Below are 16,825 nucleotides of genomic sequence, written 5' to 3'. Positions count from 1 at the left end.
AGCGCCCATAGCCTCCCCAGCGGGTCCAGTTGAGGGGCGAGCGGGGTAGCGAGGGAGGCCCCTTTGGAGTAGGCAGATCCCCCGGCCAAGTGTGCTAGGCTAGGGGCCGCACTCCAGCTGAGCCCTGAGCGCATTCCCGCTGGAGGGGCCTCCTCTTTAGGGCGGGGCGCCGCTCCCGCCAGGGGACCGTGTGCCAGGCCCTGGACTTGGACGTCCCGGCGGGGCGGGGGCCACGAGCGCCCCGAGTCTGCCCGCCCGCTCCCTGTGCCCTCAGCGCTGAAGCCTCCCTTCCCCACCCCACCCCGCCACCAGGAAAAGTTCCAATGGAACTAGCCTCCGGTATCTCGGACCACCACGTTCCCCGGGCCTTGCCTTTCTTTCGTTTTCTCTTCTCGGTCAAAAGTAAAGGTTCTACTTAAACAGAAGATAAAGGAACCCTCCAGCCCCCTGGGGTGTGTCTCCTGGATAAGAGTAAGCCCTTGAATGATCACGTCCCCTTTCACTGGAAGACCCAGTCTGTGCCTCGGGTCGCCCTGCGTGGAGGGAACCGAGAGCCCCCTCCTTGCAGCCTGGCTCTCCCCGACCTGTCTTTCTGCCCCCTGTCGGCCCTCTTTCTGTGTCTGTCTTCAAGATGTTCTCTCTGTCCCTGCCCACGTGGCGGTGAAGTGGTGAAGCTGAGCCCAGCACACTTGGCACTGGCGGGCGCCCGTCTCTGCAATGACTGTATAATATTTTCCGTATCATTCACTGCCCCTCTTTTAAAAGTGCAACGTCCTGCTCGTTTTTGTTTTTGTTTTTGTTTTTTTTCCGGTACGTGGGCCTCTCACTGTTGTGGCCTCTCCCGTTGCGGAGCACAGGCTCCGGACACGCAGGCTCAGCGGCCATGGCTCATGGTCTCAGCCACTCCACGGCATGTGGGATCTTCCCGGACCGGGGCACGAACCCGTGTCCCCTGCATCGGCAGGCGGACTCTCGACCACTGCGCCACCAGGGAAGCCCCCTGCTCGTTTTTTTAGAAAATAAATGTTCCAACCAGGCCAAGGCTGCTTGGATCTGTCCTCCCTAAACGTCTTCTCTTTTCCACTTCCTCGGCTGTGCCATCTCCAGGCCTTTGGGTCAGGGGGTGACAAGGCAGGCGCGGGTGGGAGAGCGAGGCAATTGTCTGAACAGATCTGGGGCCGGAAGTGGAGAAACAGGCCCTGAAGGCCTTCTGCACTTGCTGGGGTTCGGCTGTCTGTGCGCAGGTCCTGGCTGGGCTTCCTGGGTTGTTTCCAGCAGAAGACTTTCTCCCTTGGTATCCAACCCCCTTTTCAGTCTATTTAGCAAATATCTTTGATGAGAGGCTTGGTGATGTGTGGACCACACTCCTGACCTCTTCAGGGTGTGAAAGCCAGTCCAGGACAGGGACTGCCACGCTCGTCCTGTGTCCTCAGGGGCTCTGCTGCCCGCTGGGTGCTTGGGAAGCTCCCAGAGTTGGGGAAGGCCTCACGGCCTCCCCCTGTCTCTGCATGTCTGCTCCCCGCCGACAGCAAGCTGAGTAACACTCTCAAGGTGCGTTTTCAGCCTCACTGCCAAGCATACAGCCCCCACCCCAACCTCCAGGGACCACAGTCCCATTAAAGCCTCCTGCAGGAAGGCCTCTGGGGTGCTGGCAGCTGGGGCCCAGCGTTCACCAGGCTTTGGGGGAAGGGCAGCTGGAGAGAGCTCTGGGCAGAGATGGAAAGGGCTCCTTCCCCTTGTCATGGTGTCAGGAAGAAGTTGATAGAAAACATTCCTTCTTATCTATTTATGTGAGAAACACTCTTACTTTTTTCTTTTTTATTAAGACTTTTTGAGAACAGTGTTAGCTTCACGACAGAACTGGGTGGAAGGTTTAGAGATTTCCCCCTCCTCCCACAGGGACGGTCTCCCCCACTATCAACATCCCTACCAGATGGTACCTTTGTTACAGTCGATGAACCTACACTGACACATCATCACCTAAAGTCTGTAGTTTACATAGGGTTCACTCTGGGTGTTGTACATTCTATGGGTTTGGACAGATGTGTAATGACACGTGTCCACCATCATGGGGTCATACGGAGTGTTTTCACTGCCGTAAACATCCTCTGTGCTCCCCCTGTATCTCCCCCCCTCCCCCAGCCCCCGGCACCACTGATCTGCTCCCCGGGTCCACAGTTTTGTCTTTTCCAGAATGTCCCGTAGTTGGACACACAGTGCTCAGCCGTGTCATATGGGCTTTTTCCACTTAGCAACACGCGTTTACGTCTCCTGCATGTCTCTTCGTGACTTGCTGGCTCTAGTGCTAAATAATATTCCCTTGTCTGGATGGACCCCGATTTATTTATCCATTCACCTTACCAAAGGACATCTTGGTTGCTTCTGAGTTTTGGCAATTATGAATAAAGTACTTTCTTCTTGTTCTTATTAGTTACTGACATTATATTGTAACTATTAATTATTAAGTTCATGATTACATTGTTATATTAAATTCTTCAGCTCTTAATGGGTGACGGGAGTGACTTCACATTATTTCCGGAATGAACCTGGATAGAAATAAATGAATGAATGACTAATTCTGAGATCGATTGTGAAGCGAGCTGACGCAGAGCCTTAGAGATGATACTAAACCAAAAGTGGGCACTTTCTCAAAAGGACACGGCCAGCCCTGACCTTGGGGTCCCTCGTCCCTGTCACGATTTTCTCTGAGTTGAGAGCGGCATCTTCTCACCTGTCACCCTGTCACTCCCGCCACCTCTTGCGCTGGGAAGCGTGGCACCCGGGTGTTCGAGGGACCATGGGTCCTGGGGTTCTTTATTTCCAGAGCGCTCGGCAGGTGCGGATAGACAGTCAGCCACCATTTGTTGGGAAAAAGAAAAGAGAATTTTAAAAATAATCTGCCCTGGGCTGGGCTGGGCAGGGTGTTGCTTGCCCTCCCGGGGCGCTCCCGGCCCCTCTAGGGAGGAGGCTGGGCGGTGGGCTTCCGTCTCTGGGGAGCAGGCAGAGGGCCTCCTGCTTCTCTCTGGGTCTCAGGAAATAGTTGCTCTGCTGTCAGCCGGGCGGCGGGCGTGGCCCTGCTTCCCGCCCGCCCGGGGCTCCTGTTTTCTAAGTTATTTTGGCCGCCGGGCTGGGGACTGTTGCCCTGGCAACTGAGGAGGAAATGGGCCTGGCCTCGGCCTCCTGGCCTCGAGGGCAGGTCCCTCGCCGCCACCTTGACTGTGCAAGACGGCGTTTCACAGCTCACGTGTGAAAGGGGGCATCTTCTGATGACGTGAAGACTTGGGGGGCGTTTTTATTCTCAGTTCCCTCCTCAGCGGTGGTGATGGTGATGGCGAGGACGCCCCAGAGGCCCGCGTGTCTGCGCAGGAGGGCGCGGGGCCCGGCACCCAGAGCGCAGGCGGCCCCTTGGCCTCTTAGCACAGGTGACTGCCCTTGCACCTTCAGCTCAGCGGCCCCAAAGTTCCAGAGATGTTTCCACCAGCGGGCTGCTTTGTCCCAGAGGACGTTTTAATTCTCTGTGATGTTTGTCAGAGGAAGGCCACAGCGACTCATGGCCACGGGGTGTTTTTAATTCCTTAAACGCGGGGCCTGGGAAGGTGAAGACCTAAGGCAGTGAGGCTGGGGCGTCGGAGCCCATCCCCGTCAGGATGCAGGGGGCCCCTGTGAGGACGACTGCTTGTTGCCTCTGGAAGTCATCTCCCTGGCAGGCAGTGGGGTGACCGGTGCCCTCAGAGCTGTGTCTGTCTGTCACCCACGGGCCTGGCTCCTGCCCTGCCCAGTAAACAGCTCCCGACAGAAAGGTCCTGGCGTGGAGCGTCTCTTTTGTTTTGTGTTTTGTTTTGTTTCCACTACCTGCGGAGTATAATCTTGCCGCGAGGGCAGTGCCCACGGCTGGGGAGAGGAGGCCTGGCGGGGCGTTTGGAGGCCTGGCTGCCAGGCTGCTTCCAGTTCTATTTCTAGCTTCGTGTCCTACGGCTCAACCCCAGCAAATGCTGAAGGGGGTGTTCCGTACAATGAAAAACAAAGTCGCCATGACGGGCTTCCTCTCAGGGTCTGTGACGGACGGGGGACGCGGGCAAGGGCAAGGTGGCTCCCCCTGTCTCTGGTGAGACGGCCGCCGTGTGCGGGGCGAGGGCGCAGCCAGCAGTGCGCTCTGCGTCCCCCTTGAGGCCCCGGACGGCGCTGGGCAGGGGTCTGAGCGCTCGGGCACCTGCCGAGATGCAGTCGGCCGTGGTGGAAGGACACGGATCGACTTCTTCGGGGTTGTGCAGAGATGACGCGTTTGTGTGGTTCTGAAATACACGAGCTTTCAGAATGAGAGGAAATACTTCCGCCCCCTCTGGCCTGTTGAACGAGCTGAGGATGGAGCTCGCAGTGGGCGCTGGACCCACTGGGAGCTGATGCGCGGTCCGCGGGCTCCAGGCACCCGTACTCCCCACGCTGGCGTCCATCTCTGCGCCTGCCCCCGCCGGGGACCTGGAGGCGGCATGGCTTCGGAGATGAGCCGCGCTTTCATGGACGTCCACTATATTAAGCCGTCTCGAATAAGCTCTCCCCAATATTTGCTTGGACGCCTGCGCTGTAAGGTGCTGAATCTCCTGGGCAGGCAGCCAGGCTCTGGAGGCAGCAGCAGAAACTGGGAGTCATGGGTGCGGAGCTCCCCAGTGGCCGCCGATGTGCCAGGCATCAGCCTGAGCGTCTCAGGGCTGTCGGGAAAGTCACTGGAAATGTGTTCATTCCAGGTAAATGTAATCCCTTTGAGTAGTTAAAGAATTCAGATTTGAATTACGGTTTAGGTAGGAAATTGAGTGGAAGCTGGGAGGGATGAGGGGAGGGGAGAGATGCCCCCCCTCAACCCCGGCAGGAAGGCAGGCCCTGGGCAGGCCGGGACCTACCTGTCCACGTTTTGTCCGAAAAGGGAGAACTTCCATCTCCAGACTGTGGCTGAGCTCAGAATCAAGTTCAGGCGCTTAAGGCTTTTGCTGTGTAATTCCTTTAATTAAGGAAAACTCACGCTTAGGTGGTCTTTTTTGTGTTTTAATAAAGGCTTATAAAGTCTTATGTTTTTCTCTTCCTCGTTGCATCGCGCTTATTGACAGACTTTGGTTAAATAAAGGCCCCCCTTCGGAATGCCCTGGGAGTCAGCGGACCCCCTGTTCCCCATCTCCCTCGGGGGGCCGGGGGCAGGGGCGGGCACGCTCTCAGATCCCCGCCATGACTCGGGCTCGGGACCACGAATGTGGCTGAGTCCCGTGGGCAGGTGGTGGGGAGGCCCCACGCTGATTGCTAGGATTTTTTTGAATTCTTGGAATTACCTTCCTGCCAGCAAATGGTAGTTCAGTGGTGGGATCAGCTGTATCTTTTAAAATAAATGACAGATTTGCATAATATTCTCTAGCTGGGCGGGAAGTATGGGATCTGTCCACTAACCCCCCTGCAAGGCCCCCCAAGGCCTCCGGGTGCTGGGGAAGGGGCCTGGCAGGCCCGTTGAGGGTGTGTGCGGACCAGGGCCTGGGCTCTGTGCACAGTTTGTATGTTTGCCGTCGTGTCCTGCCTGGGCTTCCCTCCTGGAGTCGTGACTTGTCTTTAAAATGAAGTCCGTTCTTCGTCGAATGCCGGATGGCCTGTGCACTTCACGTGGAGGAAAGGGCTCAAAGCACACGGTGACCACAGAAGCGAGGGTGCAGGCCTGGGGCACCTTCACTGCTCCCAGGAGCGGCCGGGTCTGGGGCCCTCTTTCAGCTGGCGGGGGGGCTGGCGCGTTGTCCCCTTGCGGACAGAACGTCAGGGAGGCACGGGGCTCGTGCCGCATCATGGCTGCTGCCCGGGGCTCTTTGTCCGCAGGAGCTGGGATGGGCCTCCTCCGTGGGCCGGGGAAGGCGCGCGTCCAGGCTGGTTCAGGCCGGCGAGTACCCTCTGGTGTCAGGGTGCAGGCAGAGGCGGGGCCCAGGAGCTGGGCTGCGGGCCTGCGGGGGAGTCAGGGCGGGTGGGGTGAAGACCCCACTCGCTGAGGTGGAGCTGGAGAGCCGGTTATGAGAAGCCGCCTGAGAAATGCCAGAAATGCTGGTTCCGATGCTTTAGCTCACATGGCACCTGGATGGTGGGGGGCGGAGGGTGGGGCAGGGAGCCAGGGTCTCTGTAACTCACACTTGACCTTGGAACACGTCAAACGTAATACAGCTACTTGCTGAAGTGTCGTTACTGGAATTCCTGCCCTGGACGTATGGAATACGATTGGTTCATGTTCTGCTTACTGACCACGCAGCCCTCATCACAATCACACAACAGGTGGTGCTGGACACTCCAGCCCGTCCAGCCTGCTTTTGGTCGACATCTGACTTACCTGAAGCCACACAGGTACTGGGAACGGTTTTTTGTTTCTCAAGCTGGCAGTTCTGGTTAGAATGGTTTGGAAAGTGTTGGGCCAGCGGTGAAGGGAGACCCTCTTAGTGGGAGGTCTGTGGATGTGGCTGTAATGTCCGTGTAACGTACCACCGCGCTGTGGCCTGAAGGGGACCTTGGTTCTGCCCGGCGCATCGGCCAGGTGCCTCTGGGAAGAAACACACAGCAGCATTTAGGCTCCCACGGTAACTGAGAGAAGACTGATTCCGTGTTGACACCACTGCCGCCCCTGATGGGTCCTGCCCTCGCAGAGACGCCGGGGCCTCCTGTGGGATCCGCACCAGCCCGCTGCCGGGGTCCCTCTGGACAGCACTGGCCCGGCCTCCTCTGTGTCCAGGACCTCCGCTCACCCAGGCACAGGGTGGGGCTGAGGCAGGCGTGTCCGCACCTGTCCCGAGGGGTCACCGCGTGGCGGGCGGGGCCTCAGCGGCCTGGCCTGCAGCCCCCATGCCCCCTCCTTCTGAGCAGTCTTGACTGTCTCCTCTGGACATGCCTTTCCAGGCTTATTAACCTCCTGTGTGATTTTTGCAAAGACTGTCCTCCGATTTTTAACATTCTAGTACGGTTTTGGTGCTAAATGTGTCCGTGGGCCTGCGAGGGTGTTGGTGTGAGCGGGGGACCCGGCAGTCGAGGGGAGCTTCGCCCAGCAGCCCCAGGTGGGTCGGGCGCTGGCGTCGGGGTCCGGCCCCTGGTCGCGCCGCCCGTCCTTCCCTCTCGGGCTGAGGGGGTGATGAGGCTTGCAGGGGGCATATCCGCGGACCCGCCTGGCCCCCCTCCGCCCAGGCGCCGCCTCCCACTCAGAGCTTCTGGTTCCCTCCGCTGCAGTTTCGCTTCTCTCCCCCTCACGGCTCAGTCTCTCCCTGGGGCCGTTTGCAATCTGGACGACACTGATGCTTTCTCCCTAGAAGCCAGCCCGGCCTTGACCCCTGGGGCCTGTGTTCCCTCTGGGCCACTCTTCTGGGGAGCGGCAGAGAGCAGGGTTTTATGGGGCAGGGGGTTCAGAGTGTAAAAGCCAGAGCTTCTCGATAGCAAAGACGTAAGGGTCTGGGTTACCGGAGGGAGGTTGTACGCTCCTTCTGAAATAAGCCATAATGGAAATAGATATCCCCCTACTGGGGGAGCTGGACCCACTTCTGTTAACAAATCCGATGGGATGTGAACCTGTACTTTGAGGCCCTTGATTCTCTGGGGTCCGCCCAGGTGGGTTTCTGAAGCCCAGCAGAAGGGCGGCACTGTCAGTGGATGAAGCGTCTCCGGGCTGGTGCGCTTGGCCCGGGAGGTGGTGTAGGGTTTCCACGAGCAGCTCCATTATTCAGAGACCTGGGGAGCCTCAGCTCTAGGCACACGATAATGAGGTACCCACATGTTACAAAGGGTCTGTTCAAATTGGAAATCCAGACGTGTGGCTTTGCTGCTAAAAATGACTAATTACACTAGTAGTGACTTTTTTAAAACATATTTTACTGAGGCTATAATCAATATCTGATGATTTAATGTACGGCTGTACCTCAATATCGTCTGCTTCGTTTTTCCTGTAAAAGAAGGATTCTTAGGCCATGAGCCACCATCAGAAGGTACACGAGAGATCCCGGAACCGATGTGTTCGTCCAAAACCCTTGGGGTGTTTTCTCTGTCGCTGGCGATGAGTCTGTCACAGCGTCTTTAAACGTCCAGGCCCCCGTGTCTAAAACCCGCCCGCCCGTCTCTTGGTTGGACAGATGGAGCACCGTTGTGGACCAGGCACAGGCCTGGGCCCTGGAGGCAGGGGTGGACCAGGGTAGACCTGGGCGGGCCCGACGCTGCCCTCAGAGGCATGGGTTCTGCTGGTGCAGGACGTGATGGGGGAGATGGTGAACGTGAGGAACAGAAAGAAAGTGGGGGAGGGTGACACGCCTGTTGGGCTGGGGGCTGCGACTGGGGTAGGGCAGGTGGGAGATGTGATTTTTGAGAAAAAGCAGAAAAAAGTAAGGGGACCGGCGCTGCGGCTCTGCGGGAAGGATGTTTGCGCAGAGGGAAGCCCCGGTGGGCGCGTGTCCAAGTGAGAGGGCGGTGGCTGGAGTGGAGAAAGGAGGGGCCCGGGAGGGGCGCAGGGACCCTGCTGGAGCAGCAGTAGCGAGCCCATCTCGGAGGCCAGGCCCGCGGGGTGAGGGGTGAGGCCGGTCCCGGATCGCGGGGTCCCTGAGCGTGTGGGTGGCGGTTCCGTGGCCAGCGCCTCACCCGTCTCCCCCTCCCTTCCAGAGCACTACAGTTACGTCACCTCCGGCATCGGCTCTGGCCTGCCCCTCTCCTCCGCCCACCCCTCGCTGCCAGCCCCGTGCCACGGCCTGCAGACCTCGGCCCCGGGCGTCTCCACCGCAGGCTACGGGGCCGCCCTGGACGGCGGGCCCTCGAGCTACTTCCTCTCCTCCGGCGGAGTCAGGCCCAACGGGGCCCCGGCCCTGGAGAGCCCTCGCATCGAGATCACCTCCTACCTGGGGCTGCACCACGGCAACGGCCAGTTCTTCCATGACGCGGACGCGGAAGACGTCCTTCCCAGCTCCAAGCGGTCCCCGTCCACGGCCACCCTGAACCTGCCCAGCCTGGAGGCCTACCGCGACCCCTCGTGCCTGAGCCCGGCCAGCAGCCTGTCGTCCCGCAGCTGCAACTCCGAGGCCTCGTCCTACGAGTCCAGCTTCTCGTACCCGTACGCGTCCCCGCAGACGTCCCCGTGGCAGTCCCCCTGCGTGTCCCCCAAGACCACAGACCCCGAGGAGGGCTTCCCCCGTGGCCTGGGGGCCTGCGGCCTGCTCGGGTCCCCGAGGCACTCGCCCTCCACGTCGCCGCGCACCAGCGTCACTGAGGAGAGCTGGCTGGGGGCCCGCACGTCCAGGCCCTCGTCCCCCTGCAACAAGCGGAAGTACGGCCTCAACGGCCGGCAGCTGTCCTGCTCCCCCCACCCCTCGCCCACGCCGTCCCCGCAAGGGTCGCCACGGGTCAGCGTCACCGACGACACCTGGCTGGGCAACACCACGCAGTACACCAGCTCGGCCATCGTGGCCGCCATCAACGCCCTGAGCACCGACGGCAGCCTGGACCTGGGCGACGGCGTCCCTGTCAAGGCCCGCAAGACCGCCCTGGACCACTCGCCCTCAGTGGCGCTCAAGGTGGAGCCAGCCGGGGAGGACCTGGGGGCCACGCCGCCCACGTCTGATTTCCCACCCGAGGAGTTCCCATCCTTCCAGCACATCCGCAAGGGCGCCTTCTGCGACCAGTACCTGTCGGTGCCGCAGCACCTGTACCCGTGGGCCCGGCCGAGGTCCCCAACGTCCTACACCAGGTAAGCGGGTCCAGGCGGGCGTGGGCCGCGGCAGCGGGTTCCCGAGGCCCGGGTGCCGGCAGGGCTGGTTCCTTCCGAGGCTCAGGGAGGATCTCCCGCTCTCCACGCCGGGTCTGCTGCTGTCCTGGCGTCCCTCTGCCTTCACACCCCTCGGCCTTCTCCCGGCCTGTGTCTGTGTCCGAATCTCCCTCTGTCGGGACCCAGTCGTGTTGGTCGAGGGACCACCCCGAAGACCTCACCTTCACGAATTCTCTCCTTTTTAAAGGCCTGTCTCCAGGTGAGGTCATATCCGAGGTGCTGGAGGCGGGAGCGGGGTCAGACCTTTGGGGATAGGAGTCAGCCCGTCACAAGGGTTTACCGACACGTGGGCTCAGTTTTTGTTTTGTTTCCTATAAAACCAAGTGACGCCCGTGTCTGTGTTTTTGGCTTCCCTGCTCACACCTAACTGCCGTCACTGCACTGTCGGTGCAGATGGGACCTCGGCTCCGCGATTCCCCGGAGTAGCGCGCCCGCACCAGCCCCGCCCGCCAGCGTTTGGAAACAGCGCAGCCTTCTCCTCCCAGGAGGCGGGCTGCCTGGCGGGAGCCTCAGCTCCTCCGAGCGTCGGGGCTGCCGGTGCTCTGTTGGGTCCACTTACTCAGCCCGGGGTTTTTATTTTTAACTAAACAGCTTTCCCAACAGGTGGGCCGCTAATGACCCCTGGCAGAGTGCTTTCTGCTCCAGGATTTTTATCAGGCGTAGACTGTGCACACGGGCCTTCCCAGGAGGTGCACGGCCTTTGCCGTGGGGGCTGCGGGGGCCTCTCCAGGAAGAGGCGTGTGTGACAGGCATGCAGGCTTCTGCCTGTAGATTCAGGTATTCGAGGCTCAGTGTTTTCTTGTCCCTGCTCCCTTTTTTGTTCTGGCGGCAAGACTGCATGGTAGGGCCCAGTGCCTTCCAGCCGTTGTGCCCGTTAGATGAGGAGAGCAAATCGGTAGGGTTTCATTTGTTTCAGAATTTTCTCTGTTGTGCTCAGACCCTCTTTTTCTCCACGACTAAAGCACAAGAGTTAGTTAGAGCGCCAGTGGATAATGTAGTTCCAGGCGCCGAATGAGCACAGCTGAACCTTTTTGGAAGTTTGTGGCAAAGAAACAGTATGAGAGATGAACGTTTCTAAAGCGTCGGACGGTGAATACTTCCTTTCTGGTGGCACATTTAGGAGTCGAGAGGTAGAGAAGCAAGGATTACCGTGGACTGGGAATCAGAACCTGGATTTAATTCATAAATGTGGGAATTTTAAAAACCCATTTGGAGGCATTTTAAAATATAAAAACTGTTTATGCAAGCTGTCCTCTCTTTATAATTATTACTTAAGAAGAAGAAGGTTTTGAAGCTCACCTGCTCAAGCACACAGGCCCATACACAGTTTAGGACCTTCTCATTTTCATGGACCGTGACGGGGCGTCAGTTAACCCACATCATCACTGCAGGTGCAAAGGTAGCTACCGTGTCTCCAGGAGCTGCTGTGACCAAACCCCACAGACGGGGCGGCTTAAACAGCAGGCGTTTATCCCTCAGGGTTCTGGGGCCTGGAGTCTACGATCCAGGCACCGGCGTTGAAGTCCTTGGACCAGGACCACCCAGGGGCCTTGCCCTACCTTGACGGCCCCTGTAAAGACCCCACATCCAAGCGCGGTGGCCTTCTGAGGTCCTGGGGTTAGGACTCCAACCTGGGACTTTTGGAGGGACCAGCTCAGCCTGTGACCCCCGGTGGCAGATGGGGTGGCTTCCTCAGGACCTCAGCAACGGGGAACCTGCGGGAACGCGGGTGTTTCTGGGGGGTCGTCCTGCGTCAGGACGCAGAGCTGCTGCCTGCTGTCTGCTCCGGGGTCTCGGTGATGATTCCCTGGTTGAGTGCCCTGCTCCATTTATCTCTTGGTCCCAGAGCTCCGGGTGAGGTGTGACGCCCCCGGCGTTGCTGTGAGTTCACGCCAACAAACGCTGTGAAGGCACCACACTTCCCCCCGAGGGTCTGAAGTCAACTTTTCCCTCTGTTTTGGTTCCACATCAAAATATGTTTCCTGGTCCCTGGCGATGTGTTTCCGTGTGATCCCGTCAGCTGGTGCAGGGGGTGGGCGGCTGGAGGCCACGGGAGAAGAGAGAGGTCGAGGCGCTCACCTGCCGGGAAGGTGGCCAGACTTCCTGCCCACGGGGTCTCGGGCTGCCCAGCTGGGGTGCCCAGTGCTGCCAGGCTCCGACGTCTGGGGTGGACGGCTTATCGGGGCAGATCCACTTCCCAGCCTGTGGTGCGGCACCTCTGGGCACTTCTGCTCCTGTCTTGCCAGTGAAAGGACCTTTTTAACGAGAAGCATGCGGTGTTATTCTCTTCCCAAGGAATTTGGGGGCCGTGGGCTCACTGCCCTTTTGGGGTCTTTTTGTCTGTGCGGCATGCGTGGCTCGCCCTGTGTGCAGAGCCTTCTGATGGGCCCACGGGGTCACGGAATGATGCTAAATTCTTTCCACAGAAGGTTTGTGAAACCAACAACAGTGTTGGATAGAAGTTCATGGGTTTTAACTAAGAGTTTAGACTTATTTTAGAGCCTCAGAGAATGACGCTTCTGCTCTTAAAGCTTTTGGGAAACGCAGGCGGCTAGTTTTAGGTGTCCCCTGCGCTCACGTCCGACAGGCCATGAGCCTCTTCAGGAAGGGGACGGTCTTCCCACCTCGCTTCTTTCTGCGGACCAGAAAGCGATTCCGCCAAGGATGGTGCCACGCGGCTCCCACGATCGGCCGTGGCAGTGAGGGTGGAGGTGACCGGCCGATTCCCGCTCCCGGTGGATTGCTTCTCCGTGGTGGCTTTCAGAGGACGTTGTATTGTCCCAAAGGAGCTAAAGTTTAAACGTCCGTTGGTTCAAGCGAACGTACTTGAGCGTCTGCCCTGGGCGAGGGTCCATATCCAGGGTCCTCGCTGTGTGTGTCCAGTGAACTTGTGTTTCCTTTAGAATAGGCTCGGGGAAAGCCCCAACTTTTGAGGTCTTAATGTCTCTGTTTGTGCCCGGCATAACCTCTGGATTTGCCTTTAAAGGGGCAAAGTTACACGAGGAATGTATAATACTTAAAAGGAAACTAGCTTTGGGAGTGCGGAGCATTTTAAGGTGAGTCTTTTGTGACATCAACAGCACACGTGTTGAATTAAACTCCTGTAGACAGACTTTGCTTTTGTGATTTGAGTACTTAAAGAGTAGACTTTCTTCAGGGGCGAGGGCACGCGATGAACAGGGTTACTTGGGGCTACTGGGTTCAGTGACCCGAGGGGCTGCGTGTCCAAATCAGTATTTCAGACGGGGTTTCTTTTAGGTTGTTGGGTCCGATCGATGATTTTAATAGCATCCATAACCTTTCTGCTGTGTCTAACTGTTAGTTTCCAAAAGTCCCATGAAACTACTGCTGACTCTGACTGCATTTTATAAGTTGTTTGAATATTTCAGAGTGTATCCTAATTTGGAATAAGATTAAATGAAGCTGGAGGCTGGTAACAAATCCAACTACACGTCGTTCCGCTGGGGCACCCCTGGCCCCGGCCCGTCTGCACTCGGTGGTCTCCATCGGGCCAGCCCACTCGGGCTTTTGGACCAGTCAGTCACTTCTGGGTTATTTTCTCTTTTCTGACCTGGCAAAGGATCCCCAGCCACATCATCTGAAGATCACAAGAGGAAGCTCACTGGGGACTCCCCTGGTGGTCCAGCGGTTAAGACTCTGCGCCTCCACTGCAGGGGGCTCAGGTTCAATTCCTGGTTGGGGAACTAAGATCCCATATGTGGCACGGCTGGAAAGTTAAAAAAATTTTTTTAAAGATTACCAAAAAAAAAAAAGGAAGCTCACTGATAGTGAGCTTTAAAAAGAAGACAGTTTGTGGGGAGGTCTCTGCACGGTCCCCCTGAGCACTTGCTTACAAGACCCAGCGCCAGGGTCACGTGTTCAGGCCCCACTAATAAGGGGTAGAGCTGGACTCACGCCGTGATTAGCTCACCCCAGAGGCGCCCCTGGCTGGGCCCCTGCTCCCCGTAGCCCTGACGAGTTTTCCCTCTAATCGGGGGGCGTTGGGGAGCCTGGGACCTTTCTCTGACGTCCGCGTCCTGCTCCCAGGATGCTGGTGGCGCTCGGGGAGGGTGGGAGCCCCGCAGTCAGAGGTCCTCACGAGGCCAGAGGCTGACCTTGGCCACAGGCCTGCAGAGGCTCCTGCAGGTGAATTTGGAGTCTGAGTGCAGGACCCGGGCTGTGTGTTTCTGCAGTTGTGCTTTCTTGCCGCAGGACTATGTGGTCTCAGAGGCCCAAACCCTCATCCCCGCGGGGCAGGCTCTTTCTGGTTTCCCAGAGTTCAGAGCTGACGCCAGAAAAGGTGCTCTGTGTACTGACTTCCAACTGGAAAAATTAGCCTTGCAGATTCAGCTGTGATTTGTGGATTTGTGGCAGAGGGAGAGGCTTCTGCTCCACCTTTAGGGCTCTTCCCCTAAGGTGTACATGGAGGATGTAGGCCCTGATTTCTTTTTTTTTTTGCGGTACGCGGGCCTCTCACTGCTGTGGCCTCTCCCGCTGCGGAGCACAGGCTCCGGACGCGCAGGCTCAGCGGCCGTGGCGCACGGGCCCAGCCACTCCGTGGCATGTTGGGATCCTCCCAGACCGGGGCACGAACCCGCGTCCCCTGCATCGGCAGGCGGACTCTCAACCACTGCGCCACCAGGGAAGCCCTGATTTCTCTTTTTGATGTTGTTCTATGAATGTCTATTTTTAGCCATGAAAAGGAGAAAGAGGATCTCAAGTACCTCTGCGTTTCTGGAGAGGATAAAATAATTTGAATCTTTGTGGCTTTACACACAGATGTTTAAGTCTAGCCATTGAGATCTACCATGTTGGCTGATTTTGTAGATAATCCGAATGCCCGCAGAGTTTCGGCTACGAAACCGGTCAGCTCCTGGCCTGGTCCTGCTCCCGCCGGGCCGTCCACCCATGTGCGTGTGAAGGCGGGGCTGCTGCGCTCAGGGGTCTCCTATCCCGGGGCCCCTTCCCGGGTCTCCAATCTTGAGATTTTCCAAACCGTGAGGAGACTCGACCAGGAGCAAGTGTCCAGTGACGACACGCACGAGTGACCACAGACACAACAGAATTGCTTTCTGCTCAGACATTTTCCCCCGAGGAGAGTGTGGGGTGCTCGTCGGGGACCCCGGGCACCTGCAGCACACCTGGGCCGGGCCTCCGGGGAAACGAGGGAACAGTCCTGCCGGAGACTGAAATGTAATCGTGAGGCAGCTTTAAAACTCGGCCTTCCGTGAAAATTAATGAGCAAAATTGTATTTATATGTCATGATGGGCTTTGCTTTTTAAATAAATGCTTCTAAAATACCTTCTGGGGCTTCCCTGGTGGCGCAGTGGTTGGGAGTCCGCCTGCCGATGCAGGGGACGCGGGTCCGTGCCCCGGTCCGGGAAGATCCCACGTGCCGCGGAGCGGCTGGGCCCGTGAGCCATGGCCGCTGAGCCTGCGCGTCCGGAGCAACGGGAGAGGCCACAACAGCGAGAGGCCCGCGTACCGCAAAAAAATAAAATAATAAAATAAAATACCTTCTGGAAGCTGGGGCTTGACCCACAGCATTGAGCTAGCTGGTTTTCGGTAAAGAAAGCGGCCCACATGTTGTTTTTCCCTCTGAGGTTTCCCGTCCAGGTTCGTCTGTGCTCTGAGCGCCCAACAGGCACCGGCTGCAAAAGCCCTCACGACTGGAGCACGGAAGCGGTGCGTTAATTACGCGCTGCATTCCAGTGCTCTCAGCGACGGTGCCTTTGTCACTCTGGCCACGTTGTTTTACAGGCTTGTTGAGGTGGACGGTTCTGTCCTCTCCCTGCTCAGGCTTCATGTAGCGGGCTGCTTCCAGTATCTGACCGTTCTGCTCAAGCCTTGGAAGCCCCAGGGCCCCTGGGAACGCCTGATTTTCTTCCGAGAGTCACTTCCCACAGGCGAGCGTAGCCACCTGCAGGGCAATCACACCGTGATGATGCCTGTTTCCCCTGAGCCCAGAGCTCTGCAGGGCTGTCGGGACGTGCGTGCACTGTGGCCTCAGCATCCCTACCCGGGGACCTGGGCTCGGGGCCAGCGAGCTCACGGGAGGCGTGGTTGGGTCTCACTTTACAGATGGGGAAACTGAGGCACTTGGAAATTGCTAGACACGAAACGAAAGACAAAAGGCTGCAAGGCTCCAGTTGCCGAGTCTGGGGGTGCGGGACGAGTGTGGTCACTGCAGGGCTCGAGGCTGGAAGGATCCAGTGATGGCTGTGAGTCCCCCACTGCGGGGGCACGTCTCGGGGCTGGACATGCACCTGTAGGTGGTACTGGCGTCCCACTGTTTTATTTCAAGTCGGATGTTACGGGGGGTGGGGGGAGGCGGAGTCCGGGGTGCTGCGGTCACTCGCTCTTGGTGTCCAGAGAGCACGGCAACGGGCGCAACGCCCAGCGGGCTGTGCCTGTTGGGCACGGGGTCTCCTCTGGCCTGACCACAGGCTGAGCTCTGTTTCAGCGAGACCCTCGCTGGGGCCGTGAGCTTCTCTAGTCCTCAGGGAGCAACGTGCCTGATGCAGGTACATTCCTGTAGATGATCTGAGAAGCTTATTTATTACGTCCTGAGCCCCTGAAGTCTGTTTTAAACTTAGAGTTTGGAAATGGAATGGTTACTAGTTCATGACTGTCCAGGTTTTCCTGTGGGTCCCCTATTAAAACAGATTAAGGGTGAACTCTGGGAGCTGCCCCCTGACGGTCCTGGCATCTCTGGGTAGAAATCAAATCCCAGTGTCAGTTTCATGGCTTATTTATGCCCCATCCTACACTAGCTTGGCGATTCTGTTTCTCGGTTTTTATAAGCAGTGTGGCAGGTATCATCTGAGCTTTCTCAAGCTCTGTAATGACTGGTTAGCAGCAGGCTCTAGCGGCATCTGAAAAGGCATTTGGGGCCCAGGAGCAGTCACAAACTCGCTGGCATCAGCCCCCTGTAACAAACATGAGGGTCAGTGGAGAAGCAGAGGGACCACCTAGAGCTCAGCTTCCCACGGGGGTCCTCACCAAGTAAACATTCCTCTACCCACCCA

At 58.1% G+C, this 16,825-nt stretch overlaps 1 protein-coding gene across 1 annotated transcript in view; it reads left to right on the top strand.

The window, feature by feature from the left end:
- The first annotated feature begins 2,972 nt into the window (after positions 1-2,972).
- NFATC1 (nuclear factor of activated T cells 1) overlaps positions 2,973-16,825 on the top strand; it is a 52,951-nt gene continuing 39,098 nt past the window's right edge. Inside the window, exons 1-2 of the mRNA XM_024754834.1 lie at positions 2,973-3,422; positions 8,641-9,718. Coding sequence (XP_024610602.1) covers positions 3,323-3,422; positions 8,641-9,718 — 1,178 coding nt within the window. The 5' untranslated portion in view covers positions 2,973-3,322. The remainder of the gene's footprint in view (positions 3,423-8,640; positions 9,719-16,825) is intronic.

This window comes from Neophocaena asiaeorientalis, unplaced genomic scaffold, assembly GCF_003031525.2.
Source record: "Neophocaena asiaeorientalis asiaeorientalis breed wild unplaced genomic scaffold, Neophocaena_asiaeorientalis_V1.1 scaffold124, whole genome shotgun sequence".
NCBI classification, from domain to species: Eukaryota; Metazoa; Chordata; class Mammalia; order Artiodactyla; family Phocoenidae; genus Neophocaena; species Neophocaena asiaeorientalis.
This window is presented reverse-complemented; position numbering and strand designations above follow the sequence as displayed.